The 16560-nt window shown below is 43.4% G+C and overlaps 1 protein-coding gene across 1 annotated transcript in view; it reads left to right on the top strand.

The window, feature by feature from the left end:
- Window positions 1–658: 658 nt before the first annotated feature.
- B4galnt2 (beta-1,4-N-acetyl-galactosaminyltransferase 2 (SID blood group)) overlaps window positions 659–16560 on the top strand; it is a 30809-nt gene continuing 14907 nt past the window's right edge. The window contains exons 1-6 of the mRNA XM_071603844.1: window positions 659–812; window positions 3624–3717; window positions 4428–4559; window positions 9318–9424; window positions 12326–12363; window positions 15809–15989. Coding sequence (XP_071459945.1) covers window positions 659–812; window positions 3624–3717; window positions 4428–4559; window positions 9318–9424; window positions 12326–12363; window positions 15809–15989 — 706 coding nt within the window. The remainder of the gene's footprint in view (window positions 813–3623; window positions 3718–4427; window positions 4560–9317; window positions 9425–12325; window positions 12364–15808; window positions 15990–16560) is intronic.

The raw sequence follows: 16560 nt of genomic DNA, 5'->3' as shown, positions 1-16560 counted from the left end.
CCTACCAGCTGGTGGTTCAAGGGGTAGGCTGCAAGTCTACACCCTTCGACCCCTTCTCGGGGTTTGAGTATACCTTTTATAGTTCAAAACCACATTTATTATAAGTGGCTGTTATTGTGATTCAAAACCATAAACAAACATCATGAGATCTAAAATCATAAGCATCAAACTTAATTCCAAAATGTCCCTAATTGAGTACAAGTTAAAGAATGGTTACTGGGCTGGGGATGTGGCTTAAGTGGTAGCGCACTCGCCTAGTATGCGTGGGGAACTGGGTTCGATTGTCAGCACCATATAAATGTGAAATAAAGATACTGTGTCCACCTAAAACCTAAAGAAATAAATATTAAAAAAATAAATATTAAAAAAAAGAATGGTTACCAACATCTAGACAATCAATCTCTGACAGGGTACGTAGTCCAAGAAAAATGGGAAACAGAGAGAACACTTTTACATTGTATAAGAATTGCCATTTTGTGTTGTCAAACATGCTATGCTAAGCAACTGATGATGGGTACAGAGGCAGGGCTTTCCCATGGGAGAAGCATTTCTTATGTGGCATGGAGTCTCAGCAAAATGGAGTCTGTTGGTCATTGCCCATAATAGTATTTTCCTTGTACATTTTAGAACTGTTGCCTACTTCTTCTCCCAGCCCCCGATGCCCAAGACAGAGACCTATGACTCATGGTCAACTCCTCCGACTCCAGAGACTCTGCCCCCACCTGAAACCCTCCCTGACCCCTTGCATGAGATTCTGGTGTGTAGTGTGGTCTTTGGACTTTGTGTGGACTCTACAAGTGTCCTTTCAATGGGTAACTGTAAAATCATAGATATTGAAGTCATAACCTGTTACTCCCACTTTAAGAATGGTGAAACTAACCTGCTGGGTGTTTAAAACCAAACACTTGGAGACCAAAGTCAAGGAAGTAAAAGGACTGAGGAAAATGCAGCCAACATTTTGGGCCTTGCCCTTACTTTGGCCCTAAGCCAGAATTCAGAAAATGAAGGAACCCCTCTTTGGGCCCTGCAACTCTCATGAGTCACCCAATCTGCTGATCCGGAGGACCCTAGAGAAAAAAATAGAAAAACAATTGAAAAGATATCTTCCCCCCCCAAAAAAGGAAGGGACCATGGAAGCCAACCAGTGCACATTCTGCAAAGAAGACGGTCATTGGAGATGGAAGTGTCATTGATGCTTCCAAGAGAAGTCACGTATGGTTAACAAGACACTGACTCATCCTGGAAGATGGCACCACTGGTTAAAGGAGCCAAGAGACTTCTCACACATTCCCAAGAGTAATCTCTGAGGAATCTCACTGACTCTTTTTTTTTTTTAATATTTATTTTTTAGTTGTAGTTGGATATAGTAACTTTATTTTATTTATTTATTTTTTATGTGGACCTGAGGATCAAACCCAGGGCCTCATGCATGCTAGGTGAGCATTCTACTGCTGAGTCACAACCCCAGCCCTCAGCTGACTCTTAAGGGTAGATAGGAACAAGGTCAGTTTTGACCAACCTGGTCTTAAACACCTGACAGGAGAGTACAGGCTGAGCACAGTCCTACATGGACATTTCAAAGGAAAAACAATGTTTTTTTTTTTTAATGTAACTTAAGAGGTACACATGTGTCAGTCCTACCAAAAGTAAGTGGTAATGACTATCTCCCAAATTAACAAGTGAATTACAACTCCAACAGAGAACAAGTAGAATGTAGCCTTTGAATCATCTCTTTAAAATCCCCCTATTCCTGCTGTTGGGCAGAATCACAGCCTCTGGGACAGAAGTCTTCTGTAAAACAATAAACCTTCTTGTTCCTTTTTCTCAAAACCGTGTCCTGGTTATTGAATTGGCATTGGAGACAGGGACCAAGATTTTGGCAACATTACTCTTTTTTACTTCAGAGTTATTTTTCACCATGCAGATATCTTTAAAAGTTCTGATGCATATTTAAACATCTAGACTTCCCTATTGAAAGGAAAGGGAGAAAGTGGGAAATGGGCGAGCAAGTAATGAAACACGGAGACCAGCCAGAGATACACATGAGAGAGTTTATTTGTCAGAGCTGACAAATAAAAGCAACATCCCTCCATAGTAGAGACAGGCAGCACAAGCTTGAGTTCTGGGACTTGTTTTTTTTTTTTTTTTAATATTTTGTCTCTAGTTGGGTTGGACCCAATGCCTTTATTAAAAATATGTGGTGCTGAGGAGCCAGCCCAGCGCCCTGCATGGGCTATGCGAGCCCTCTACCGCTGAGTCATACCCCAGCTCCAAGTTCTGGGACTTTTATGAGAGAGGCTCAGGCATTAGAGCCAGGTGGGTCTGAATGTGGGTGATTAAGGGTGAGGTTGGTTTGAGGAAGTGGTAACATTCCCTTGGGCAGGAAAATGGGGGCTGTTACTTAGGATGGCCACCCAGATGCTAAGCAAGGACCTCACACCTATTAAAGGTGTTTCTTTTCCTTCCTCCTCCTCCTCCTCCTTCTTCTGACTGGAGGTCTCGCTGTGTTGATCTTGAACCTCATTCTCTCTGGTAGCGAGCTGGGATTACAGGTGTGCATCACCACACCCAACTCCATTGTAGATGTATCTGTGCTGTCAAAGTGTCATAAATCATAAAATGAATATAGTGACAAAACACACAATCAGAAGGTATCTTTGTTTTCCTTTGTGCTGGGAATCAAATCTAGGGCTTTGCACGTATTAGGCGAGTATTACCAAAAGCTTGCTTCTTGTCCCTGATGCCCATGCAATAACAAGGACAAGGTTTTGCATAAAAGGAAAAAGAAGTCTTATTGCTTTGCTAGCAAAGGAGGAACACAGGGAACTCCTGTCCCAGGGCCTGTGATTCTGCCCATCCAGGGGAGCAGGCAGTTTTTAAAGAGGTGACCCAAAGGCTACAGACCATATGTTCTCTGTTGGAGTTGTAATTCACTTGTTGATTTGGGAGACAGTCATTTCTGAGAACTTCTGGTTCCATCCCTAAGTCTGAATTACATTGGTCCTGTGGCATGTGTGTGTGTACAGATAATTCTGCCTAGGATGGGGAAGAAAGATAATCCTGTTTGCCCATGGGATTAGGGAGGATCTAGAGAGGAACAGAAAGAAACATGTCCATTTAAAAAATAAGAGTGTCAGAGCAGCAAGGGCTATATTCACAGTATAAAGTGGACCACTGTTATATTTTTTTCTTCATTTTTTGGAGACAGTTTTATTCACTTTTATTTGAAATGTTTCTGAATACTTTTATTGCAACTTGATTCTTTCACTCTCTATCAGAAACCAATTTTGGTGATCAGTATAAGAAGCAGGTTCAACTTGCATTTTTCCTCAAGTTACTGTTCTCATTTATATCATGTAACCATGCCATTTATTATGAAGTTTAAAAAAAAGAGATTTTAATGAGTCTGGGGATGTAGCAAGAGCAGAGTCCGTGGGTTCCATCCCCAGATGCCCAGAATAGAAAATGGAAGTGGAAGAGGAGGAGGAGGAAGAGTTGTTAAAGTGTTTTGCTTTTTTGTATTTCCATCATCTCTAGATATTTGTGGCTCCTCAAGGCGTCAGCCTTCATCTTGGTACTCAGCATTGTCCTAGTTGTATTCAGAAGTGTGTCCCTTCCAGTAGCATTCGGCAGCTTCAAGCCAGAGCATGAACACCTGCCGCTGAAACTTCTTCCTGAGGAGCACCTCCGGAAACTGTTTTCCTATGATGGAATCTGGTGAGCTATTGAGTGTTCTCTCTCCACCCTCGCCCTCCTGCTCTCTTCCTTGCCTCTCATATGGGCAGAGCCCCGCTATGCCCAGTGTACAGATAGCTCCCTGCCTTCCTGAACCTCTGCTGATCTGCTAAAGTGATTCCTAGTTGTAGGAGCCAGGAGAGAGCCTGGTCTACAGAGCACAATCTCTGTTCTCTGTAGCACTCAGCAAAATCCCTTAATACTTGGAGGACCCAATGGGCCAAGACTAAAGGGAGACATTTCGTTCCTATTGCTTTGCCCTCCCCTCCTCATGGGACTGGGACATTGCTGAGGTTCCTGTGGCTCTCAGGATGAAAGAGGCCAGGTGAAGGGGACAATTCAAGAGAGGGAAAGCCAGATGCTGAGGTTCATGCCTGTAATACCAGTGACTTGGGAGGCTGAGGCATGAGGATTGCAAGCCCAGCCTGGGATGGATGGGGATATATATATATATATATATATATATATATATATATAGAGAGAGAGAGAGAGAGAGAGAGATCAATTTCAATATCATGAGAGAGAGGAGGGAATCTTCAATCCTCCCTTCCCTCCCTACCTGTGTCTCGGCTGGAGGATTCCAGGATCTCGAGGGTGTGATAAAGGAGATCCTTAGGGCTAAGGACACACTGAATTGGAACTCAGGTTCCCTCCCACCCAACCCAAGTTTACAGCCCTCTTGCTTCCTCTAGGCTGTTTCCTAAAAAGCAGTGCAAATGTGAAGGACGGCAAGGAGGTTATAACTTTCAGGATGCCTATAATCAAAGCGAGCTCCCAGCAGTGAAGGCAAGGAGACAGGCTGAATTTGAACACTTTCAGAGGAGGTAATGTGGGCCGGGGGGATCATGGGTCTGGGGAGAGTTGGAGTGGGTCTTAAGAGAAAAACCAGGATTTCCTTCTCTTGGCAGGAGCTATCGGGAATAAATGAGAAGGGAATTGAGGACATGGTCCTTAAGAGAAGTTTTATAGAACATGCATAAAATATTTCATAACAGAAGAAGAAAAAGGAATGGAGGTATTTTGAAACTAGTTGTTAGGGTGATGGTGGGAGAGCCTCCATGCACCCAGGCATCTCAGCGGGTCGCTCTGTACTCATCACCAAGTTGCATTATTTTATTCATTTGTATATTGGGAACATACAGTTCACCTGCCATATGTGAAAAGGGGCATGTCACTTTTTTTTTTTTTTAAATTACAAGAGGTGCAAACACTCAGCGCGTGTATCAACCAAGACTATTAGTTGAAAAGGGAAGAAATTGATTCTCTGGCTGATATCAAGAGGGAATTGGTGGGAAGGATTCTGGGGTTTCATCAAATCCCTAGATGGTAAGATGGGCAGGCTGGAAGCTGGACAAGAGCCAAGGGGACACTAAAGGTCTGGTCAGGCCCCAGAGCCATCTGGTGCCTATGTTGTCATTAACTCTGCAATATACTGTCCCCAGGTCATTGCCTTAGTGTTCTGTTGACTGAGCCAAAGTCATGAATCAAAAGTAAGAGAAGGACCCAGTCAAATCCCTCTGTGTTTGATTTTTGGAGTGAGCCACTATCCCCAAATCACATGCAAGTAGAGGAGTCCCTGGGAGAGAGATTCAGGCACCAGTGGGAAGGGAGTGCTGAAAACCACATAGCCAATGGGATACATAGGTGATTCTGCCATGGATTTGAACCTGGCACATCTGACTATGTGCAAAGCAATGGGGCTGGGGCATGGGAGGCAGGCCAGCTGCACTCAGGTCCTATAGCCTCCACCTTCTGCTAGCAACCTTGGACAATCTGCTTAGCCTTCTCTGTAACACAAAAATGGTACTTAGCTCTTAGGGTCATCCTAAGGATCTAAGGAGTTGATAGATGGAAAGGGCTTAAAACTGTATCTGCTTTGTAATATGATTGAACACCTTCATCATGATCATCCTGTTCTCTGTGAGATTATAGGACAGTGGGGAGATACGAAAAGGGCTGAAGATACAGCTTAGTGGTGGGGCACACACCTCGCATATGTAAGGCCTGAGTTCTATTATCAGTACTGCAAAATAAATAAATAAACAAAAATAACAATCTAAGTATAGAGATGGCCATACATTGGTGTGACAAGTTCTTACCTTGAGACCATTTGTCTGATCGTCTCCCAGTTTCTCTCTGGCACTGATTCATGACATTTCTGTACACAGAGACTCCAGACCTGAGACAGTGGCTGACACAAAGAAAGACTCTGTAAACATGCATCAAATAAGAGAATGGTGTAAGGGGAGGCACAGGGGACATGCTCCTATGGTTAGTCAGCTTCTGTCTCCACCCTGGGAACTGTTGGTTGTCACCAGGAGGGAATATCTCAGGTGGAGAAGGAAAGAAAAGAGAAAGGTATTTGAAGAGTCCCAGGGGGGTGAGATGGGGAGAGCCAGGGAAAGGTTAAGGGGTCCTGGGTGGAGTGCTAGGGTGGAGGGAGCTGGGCAGAGGAATTATCAGAAGAGACTGATTCCAAGCAGGGAAGGCTATGGAGCTGGAGAAGTTCCTGGGCATGTCCGCATCTTCCCCTTCTCCCCCTGTGGAAATGCCCAGTGTTCTTGGGATTATACTAGACAGTATAGGAATGAACAAAAGCCAACAGAGCCCAATAATAATGGTTGACGTGGATGGTGGTGAAGACAGGTATGCATCAAGCAAAGCCTAAGTGGTCAACAGAGGGATAGAAATAAGGCTGTAGGAGACATATCTGTGACAGAGGAGAAACAGACACATTGCTTAATACATTTAAATATACCGAGAGACTTATACTATTGGCTCAGACTTCCAAGGTCAAGTATCAATGACGTACAGAAAGCTTTTAAGCAAACAAGGAAGTATAAGTTTGGCAAAGAAAATGTAGCAATTGGCAAAAAAACAATCTATGGCTTATTCATGATTAATGTGAACATAGTTACAATAATATACACAATAAATATCATTCTATACCAAAATCATGATGTAATTATTATGTGAGGAAAGAAAGTAAAAATTAGCTGGGCAGAGAGATGCTCAGTTCAGCTCCTCCATGATGTTCCTCGCATCTTTCTTTCTTTTCTTTTTTGGTTCTGGGGATTGAATTCAGGGGCACTCGGCCACTGAGACACATCCCCAACCCTATTTTGTATTTTAATTTAGAAAAAGGGTCTCACTGAGTGGCTTAGGGCCTTACTTTTGCTGAGGCTGGCTTTGAACTCAGGATCCTCCTACCTCAGCCTCCTGAGCCGCTGGGATTACAGATGTGTGCCACCACACTCAGCTCCTCACATCTTTCTTATTTAACTCCTGAAATACAGTGAATGCCTGCTTTGAGCAAGGTGTGAGTTAGGTATAGAGATAAATCTAATGCAGACCCTGCACTCAATGAGCTTATGATAGTAAGTGCATCCTAACCCATAATCAAGTGTCTATTCACATTAACACTCCCTGTGTGCCCCTATAGCGACAGAGTGACGGAACCCAGTGTTGAATTGTGAGTGAATGTGAACAGTCAGTGGTCCATGGAATGTATTTAACAAGCTGGGTGGAAGCTCAAGAGTTCAACTCAAAGCTCAGTGTTATCATAGTAGTGAGAGGGAGTGACATGGAAGATCTTGGGAGGGAGAATGGATTCCATATCTGATAATTGACAAAAGAATATTCGAGAACAAGGTTCAGTCAAAGCCCAGCTTTCTCTTTGTTATTGAAAAGATGGCTTAGTATTCTCATTATTGGCATCTGGGCCTGGGTCTGAGTTCCCATTCTTCCAGGAAAGGGGCTTCGTGTATTTCTGTGACTCCAGTTTAGCACAGGCCTGGCAGACAGGACGCTATTAAATAATGTGGGACTCTGGGCAGAACTCTTAAGTGTGGTTCACTTCCAGCACAGAGGAGCAATTCTGAGGACAAAAGTTTCAGGTAGTAAAAGGAATTTGGTAAATCTAGATGCATTGGTAGGGAACAGAGCTCTATTAGGTCAAAAAAAGCAAGATGTAAGAAGATTGCATAGTATACCATCATTTGTGCTTTTAAAAGTCTAGAGGATATTCATGAGTGTGAGTGTTATTTATTGAGGGTGTTGTTAAATGGCCTCCAAGCAGGGCCACCCTGATTTGGAGTGTTTGCCAGGTTCCCTGGTGGAAAAATACCCATACCATAGCTGATTTTAAGTTACCAGTGTGACGTTACTGGATGTGGAGTTGGAAAGAGACATCTAGTAGGTCACAATTCTAAAATATCTCCACTGTACAGAAAGAGTTTCAAGATCAGAGTTAATAGTAAAATACTTAAGAAGTGATGAGCTTTGAGTATTTGTTACCATTTTCTCATTACACTGTATTCATTTTTATTTATTTATTTTGGCACCCAGGATTGAACCCAGGGGCCCTTAACCACTGAACCACATCCCCAGTCCTTTTTTTTTGAGAGAGAGAGAGAGAATTTTTTAATATTTATTTTTCAGTTCTCGGCAGACACAACATCTTTGTTTGTATGTGGTGCTGAGGATCGAACCCGGGCCACACACATGCCAGGCGAGCACGCTACCGCTTGAGCCACATCCCCAGCCACTGCTTTTACCATTTTGAAACTTCAATTTGAAAAGTATTTCATTATTTTTATTTATTTATTTATTTTTGCGGGGGTACCGGGGATTGAACTCAGGGGCACTCAACAACTGAGCCACATCCCTAGCCCTTTTTTGGATTTTATTTAGAGACAGGGTCTCACTGAGTTGTTTAGGACCTTGCTAAATTGCTGAGGCTGGCTTTGAACCTGCGATCCTCCTGCCTCAGTCTCCTGAGCCACTGGGATTACAAGCTTCATTATTTTTTAAATACACATTTCTTGATTGATATGGAAGTGAAGCATGTTTCACATGTTTATTGTCATTTGCCTATTTATGCCCTTTTTCATTTAAAAATTTTATCCTTTTCTTATTTGCATGCATATTCGCTGGAATGGTCTAATTTTTCCCAAGGTAATTTAAGTGATATGCTTAGTTAACTGGATCCCTCAAAGTTACATTTTAACCACAGTTTTGTCCCTCAAAGACTCATTCTTCCTGGATTGGTATGCTTTTGCCATTGACTGAAGGATATCAACAACTATAGCAAACCATAAAAATAGTTACTGGGTTTGCTCTACAAATATTGAGATAACAACCACTCACAATCAAGTTTCTTGTGATATAGCTAATTTTTTAGTTTTGGAGAAAGTTTCCTTCCCTTCCAGAATGGATCTGCATCTCCCTGTTGATAATAAGGACAGTGTACTGTCAATCACTTTATACCTGGCTACCAGGAAGTTCAGATATGACCTTGGTTTTCAGCTACTGCAGGAGGGTTGACCCCCACGGTCTGATAATTTCATTTTTTTGTTATGATTTTTAATATTTATATGCTTTGTTGTGTACTGCCCCAGTACCTTTGTGGAATAGAGCTTGAGGTGAGGAGTGAAAATAAAGATATGGGGGAGGGTGACAGGAACAATCTACTTTTGATTTCTCAACATTGGAAAGGCAAGGCTGTGTGTACAGGGACCACTTTGAGGACCAACCACAGGACCAGCATCAGGGCAGCTGCTCATGTTTGCATTCTCCTACAGAGAAGGGCTGCCACGCCCACCACCCCTGCTGGCCCAGCCCAACATCCCCTTTGGGTACCCAGTCCATGGAGTAGAGGTGATGCCCCTGCACACGATTCTCATCCCAGGTAGGTATACCAGCATCCTAGAGGCTGCAGACATTATTCTTACTCTCCTTAGGGAAAAAGGAGGGAGAAGAAGGAGTCACTCATTGAGTGCCAGCTGTATACACAGCACAACTCAAGAAGCTTGGTGTGATGTCATTTAATGTTAACCTCCCTGGTTCCACAACTGGCAATCTCCCTTAGTGGCTGTGATCTTTCTGGGGAACAAAGAAAATATAGAAGAGGACAGAGAGCTGTGTGTCTCTAAGAATCTTAGGGCAAAGTTGACTCTTGGGAGTATTTTAGCATGAAGGGCAAAGACAACACATGAGCTAGTCTCCAGGGAGGGCATTTTGAAAAGCTTATTTCTGCTGGTTAGAACTTCCTCCATGGCAGATTTTTACACATCCCTGTAGTTCAGCATCACATCCCTTTTCAAAGCCAAGTGCAGTGTTACCAGAAGAGACAAGAAGCATGAGCCTGCATGTGCACATGTCTTCCCCCAGTGCAGAGACAATGGATTCAGTGGGCTGGGCTGATGGACTCTTCTGCTCTGGGATCTTGAGGCAAACAGCCCCACCATGAACTCTTCAAGTATATGCTGGGTGGCAATGACAGCTGGGATGGGGCATGTCTCCTGGAGCCAGATGAGCCCTCTTTAGGTCCTGTATCAATGAGCAAGAGCCAAATTACCTAAAGTCACAAGTCAAACAGGGAACAATGAGTAAGTGCCAGAGGCAGGTACCAGAGCTGGGGCTGAGCCTCCCAGATGGGACAAAGGGAAGAGAGAAGCAGGGCCGAGCCTCAGCCCCTCCTCCAGGTGAGCCGGCTCCCTTCATTTCTGTTCCTGCCCTCTTGCTTTTCAAACGCTCTACCGCTGAAATACAACCCCAGCCCTGAAATAAACTCTATCTATATTGCCAATTCTCTAGACGGTAAGAGTCTAGTAAGCTTACTCAGGCCACATAAAGAAGGTGTGTCTGAATTACAATTAAACATATTATAAAAATAGAGATTTTAAAGTAAATACATTTGGAGTGAACTGATAATGGATTTGAATAGTTTTTTGTTGTTGTTGTTATTATTGTTGTTTTTTGTTTTTTTGGTGCTGGGGATTGAACCCAAGGTCTCCCATATGCTGAACAAGTGCTTTAACTCTGAGTTGCAACCCCAGGCCTTTTTATTTATTTTGAGTCAGGGTCTCATCAAGTTGCCCAGGCTGGACTTGAACTTCAGATCTTCCTGCCTTAACCTTCCAAGTAGATGGGATTTCAAGTGTGTGCCACCATCCCCAGCTTTTGAATTTGGGATGATACTTTTTATTATGGTAAAATATGTACAACACAAACTATCATTTTGACCATTTTTTTAGAAGATAACCTTTTTTTTTTTTTTTTTTTGGTGCTGGGGATTGAACCCAGGTCAAGCACTCTACCAACTGAGCTATATCCCCAGCCCCAGAAGATAACTTTTTAAAATATATCTTCATTTTATTTATTTATTTTTATATGGTACTGAAGATTGAACCCAGTGCCTCACACATGAGAGGCAAGCACTCTACCACTGAGCTACAACCCTGACCCTCATTTTGACCATTTTTAAGCATATAGTTCAGTGGCATTGAGTATATTCACACTGTTGTACAACCATCACCCATCTCTAGACATCTCTAGAACTTCTTCACAATTCCCAACTGAAACTTTTTATTTTATTTTTATTTTCCACAGTGCTGGGGATGGAACTCAAGGCCTTGCACATGCTCAGTAAGCACTCTACCATTGAGCCACACCTCCAGCCCTCCAATTGGTACTTTTTTTTTTTTTGGTACTAGAGATTGAACCTAGGGACACTCAACCACTAAGCCACATCCTCAATCCATTTTTCATATTCTATTTAAGACAGGCTTTTGCTGAGTTGTTTAGAGCCTTGATAAGTTGCTGACGCTGACTTTGAACTCAGGATCCTCCTTTCTCAGGCTCCAGAGCCTCTGGGATTACAGGCATGCACCATCATACCCAGCTACTGCCGGGTTTCTGTTCTCGCGACTAAAAGGCTCAGGGGTCACTCTAGTTAAACTGGGCTAACTGGGCTGCACAAAATAACCACACAAGAGACACAAATACCTTTTTCTTTGGGGTCGCTGTGACGGCTCCTCTGACCTTAAGGGTCCACAGAAAGAGAGAGAGCGAGAGCACGCGCTGACCCCTTTTATTGAGGAGAAGCTATTCAAATGAGGCAAGGGGTCAGGTTTCATGGGGCTGAGTCTATCTTCATGATGTCCACTGTCAGCAGGTTGACTGACACCTGGGTAGGCCACACCCAAGAGCACAGTAAGAGGAGGGGACACACACAAGGCACTTCCATGGAAGATTCTATCCTAAACAGGACAAGGGGTTATATTACAAAGGAATAGGTGAGCATAGCTTCACCCATGGGGCTATAGCAAGACACACCCATTTCTGTGACTGAGCGCCTCAGCACCCAGCTGGGGAGTGTAACTCAGTCACCCATAAGGTTGGCCTCCCACAAGCTACAATTGGTACTATATACCCATTTAACAACAACTCCTCATTCCCCAGCCTCTGGCAATCCCCGTTCTCCTTTCTATCTCTATGAATTTTACAAATCCAGATCCCTTGTCTAAGGATGTCTCCATTGCTGCCTTCCCTTCAGTACCAGGAAGGAGCTGAGTGAATTCCCAGCATCCAAAGCTGAGGAAGGGCCCTGGAGGCCTTAGAACCACTTGGGTTTATGAAAGACTGTGGCACCATCTGACAGCTCTGGAGAGAAGAGGTTTGTCAGCCAACATTCTGGAAAGCTGGTGACACTTAGAGTCTCTCAAGGATGTGTAGTTAGGGGAGAGCATCAGGGATCCTTGGCATCCTCTCAGATGGCACTTTTTGTCCTTTTCCCTGTGTCCTCCAGGTCTCCAGTTTGAAGGTCCAGATGCCCCAGTCTATGAGGTAAGATTCCCCTTCCTAGCATTGCACTGAGCATCCTGCCGTTACTGCCCTTATCCAGATGAAATAGCCCGTGAGCCCAAGGTGGGCCATGAGGAGGATGGGTGTAGAAGCATGATCTTCTCAGCCTTGGGGGTGGCTGGAGTTGTGGGGAGAATTCCCAAGGCCACACAAAGCACTGGGCCACCACGGTGGCTGCTATTTCTGCTGCAAAGAAAGCTGCTAGCTTGTGTGGCCTCTGGCTTGTGTGGCCTCTGTTGAGGTCAGGGCTGGCAGGACAACAGTGCTCAGTGTCCTTCTTTCCCTACTGAATGCTCCAAGTCGAGATCTTTTGAAGGGATATCTGATTGGTGGGATATACCCTGGGTGAAATGTAACTTTAGTTTTCCTACCTCTGCATGCCAGATAGAAGCTGGAATGGTGATGAGTGAGCTAATTCTGTCCTCTGTGGGTCTTCTCTGGTTCCCCCACCCCTTGAGCACATCCCCAACCTTGTTACTGTCACTTTCTTGTTGCACTGTTTTTGTTTTTTTTTTGTTGTTTTTGTGGTGCTGGGGATTGAACCCAGGGCCTGTGTATGCAAGGTAAGCACTCTACCAACTGAGCTGTATCCCCAGCCCCTTTTGTTTTGTTTTATTTTTACATTTTTTGCTTGCAGTGCTGGGGATGGAATCCAGCGACTCATGAAAGGTGTTCTACCCATGAGCTATGCCCCAGTTCCTTCTGCTACCTTCTTCATGGTCCTTATCTGTAGCTGAGTAACTGTGTGTGGCTCTGTGCTGGTTGATGTCTTCCTCACTGGAATACCGTATTCATTCTCAGAGAGTATCTGTTGATTAAATCATATTTTCAGCAGGAGTGACAATCCAGTTGATTTTTTTTTTTTTTTTTTTTGGTACTAGGGATCGAAACCAAGGGCTCTCAAATGCTGAGCTTTATCCCTAGGCCCCTTTTGTATTTTATTTAGAGATAGGATCTTGCTGAGTTGCTTAAGGCCTTGCTAAGTTGCTGAGGCTGGCTTTGAACTCAGGATCCTCCTGTCTCAGCCTCCCAAGCTGCTGGGATTACAGTTTATTCTTTGTGTGTGTGTGTGTGTGTGCGTGTGTGTGTGATGCTGGGGACTGAACCCAGGTCCTTGTGCATGCAAAGCAAGTACTCTACCAACTGAGCTATATCCTCAGCCCCTACAGTTGATTTTTTACTTGTTATTTTTAATTATACATGACAGTAGAGTATATTTTGACATATTTATATAAACATGGAGTACATCTTATTCTAATTAGGATCCTAGTCTTGTGGTTGTAAATGATATTCACTGTGGTATATTCATATATGTACCTAGTAATCTTATGACAGATTCATTCTGCTGTCTTTTCTATTCCTGTCCCCCCTCACTTTTTTTCATTCCCCTTTGTCTAATCCAATGAACTTCTATTTCCCCCACACACACCTTGTTGTATGTCCACAGATCAGAGAGAACATTCAACCTTTGGTTTGGGGGATTGGCTTATTTCATTTAGCATAATAGTCTCCATATCCATCCATTTACTGGAAAAAAGTCATAAAGTCATTCTTTTTTATGACTGAGTAATATCCCATTGTGTATATATACCACATTTTCTTTATCCATTCATCTGTTGAGGGGCTCCTAGGTTGGTTCCATAGCTTAGCTCTTATGAATTGAGTTGCTGTCAACATTGATGTGGCTATGTCACTGCAGTATGCTGACTTTAAATCCTTTGGGTATTTTCATAAAGATACCTGACTATGACTGGGTGTGATGACACACAACTGTAATCCCAGCAATTCAGGAGGCAGAAACAGGAGGTTCACAAGTTCAAGACCAGCCTCAGTAATTTAATAATGCCCTAATCAACTTAGTGAGACTCTGTCTCAAAATAAAATATAAAAAGGGCTGGGGATGTGGCTCAGTGGTAAAGTGACTCTGGGTTCCATCCCCAGCACCAAAACCAAACAAATCTACTTGATTATTGCAGAAGACAAGAGCAGAGAGTAGCATGGAGGGTGGCAGTGGGGGTGGAGAGAAGAGGTGTATAGCTAGCTGCATGTCTAAGATAGAGCTGGCAGGGCTTGCCCACAATGGGCTGTAGGTGAGAGGAGAAGAAGAGAACAAGAAAAACTTCCTTTGGGGGGCTTGAGCAGGTGAGTGGACAAAGTGCCATTCACTAAGCAGGGAGAAAGGGGGTGAGTGGGCAATGGGTATCTATCCAGTAGTTTCTATCAGTATCAAAACTATCAGTAATTCAGTGTCTAAGACACTGAGTTGGAGTTGCTTGGAAAATTTCCTAGCAGGACCACCAACCAGGCAGCTAGATCACCAAAAGACATGATCTGGTTTTGAAACCATTCATAAATAATTGTTTCTTTAAAGTAATAAGAATGGATGAAATCCTTTAGCAGGAAAGTATGAAGTAAGAAGGGAAAAGGGTCTCCAACCAAGTCCTGAAAATCTCCCTTTGGAGGTTAGAGTGAGGATGAGATGGCAAATAGTCAAAAACAGCAGTAAGATCAGGCATGGTAGCCCATGCCTATAATCCCAGTAGCTCAGGAGGCTGAGGCAGGAGGATTGTGAGTTCAAAGCCAACCTCACAATTTAGCAAGACCCTAAGCAACTCAGAGAGACCCTGTCTCTAAATAAAATACAAAAAAAAGGGCTGGGGATATACAGTAATTAAGCACCCAGTACAAAACAAAACAAAAAAACCTCAAAAACAAAACAACAACAAAAAACCACCAGCCAAAAAAAAAAAAAAAAAAGTGTGTGTATATAAAAAATAATAAAATAAAAATGTACTCTTAAAACAAAACAAACAAAATTAAAAAAAAAATAAAAAAATAAAAAATAAATTAAAAAAATAAAAAATAAAAAAAATAAAAAAAAACAAAACAAACAAACAAAAAAAAACCCCAGGAGTAGGGCTGGGGGTGTGACTCAGTGGTAGAATACTCTCCTAGCATGTGTGAAGTCCTAAGTTTGATCTCAGTAACACAGAATAATAGCAAGAACAAATCTAGTAAGAATAAGAAGAAATCTTGCAAGCCAAGAAATACCCTATGTTTGCAGAAACAGTTCCTTAAACACACAGGAGTCCTAATACTTAGTCTAGGACTTAGTGGGTGGAGAGGATACAGCTGCAGCAGCCATTCCCTGCAAAACTAGAACTACAATGTCCTTCAGCCCTCCTGTGGTCTTTAGCTCTTCTGTGCTCTGCCCCCTGCTGGTCATCCTGTGCATGTGCTTTTCCTGAGAAAAGATACTTTCCTATCCTGGCATTTAGCATCTTTCTGCCAGGGGCCAGGGCCCTGGGGAAGGAAAAATGGGAAGTTATAGTTAAATGGATACAAAGAACCAGTTGGGATTGGTGAAGAAGTTATAGAAATGGATGATGGTTGCATAATAATGTGAATAAACTTAATACTACCCCAGGTCACCCTGACAGCTTCTCTGGGGACATTCAACACTCTCGCTGATGTCCCAGATGATATTGTGCAGGGCAGAGGCCAGAAGCAGCTGATCATTTCAACCAGTAGCCGGGAGCTTTTGAAGTTCATTCTCCAGCATGTGACATATACCAGCACAGGGTACCAGCACCACAAAGTGGACACGGGTGAGAACCTGTCTTTGGACCACAAATGTCTAAGGAACTAGAAAATACCACTGGGATTCCTCTTCAGTCTTCTTTCTCCAGGAAGCCTGCCTGTGTTTAAGATTCTTCATTTGCATTTATTTCTAATACCAGACTTCCCAATTACTGTATCCAATACTATTCCTACATTGCCATTGATCCCGTAGGGTGACTCAAGGACAGAACAAACCATTCATGAGGCTCCCATCACACAACAGTGGGCTCGCTGAGGAAACCACCTCTATTAGTGTTCTGTCATAACAAATACCTGAAATGATCAACTTATAAAGAGGAAAGGTTTATCATGGCCCACAGCTTTGGAGGTTTCAGTCCATGATTGGTTGGGCCTTTGCTTTGGGTCTGTGGAGAGGCAGCACATCATGGCATGGAGCGTATGGAAGCAAAAGAGAACAGAAGAGGCAGGGGCTAGGGTCCCACCATCTCCTCAGGGGCTCATCTGCAGTGATCTGAAGACCTCCCCATGCCCCGCCTCCTAAAGGCTCCTCCCCTTCCGGTGGTGCCACACTGGTAAGCAAGCCTTCAGCACATTTCC

The sequence above is a fragment of the Marmota flaviventris genome, chromosome 17 (genome assembly GCF_047511675.1).
Source record: "Marmota flaviventris isolate mMarFla1 chromosome 17, mMarFla1.hap1, whole genome shotgun sequence".
In the NCBI taxonomy this organism is placed as follows: domain Eukaryota; kingdom Metazoa; phylum Chordata; class Mammalia; order Rodentia; family Sciuridae; genus Marmota; species Marmota flaviventris.
Note: the sequence above shows the minus strand (reverse complement) of the source record. Positions and strands in the feature narration are given on the sequence as shown.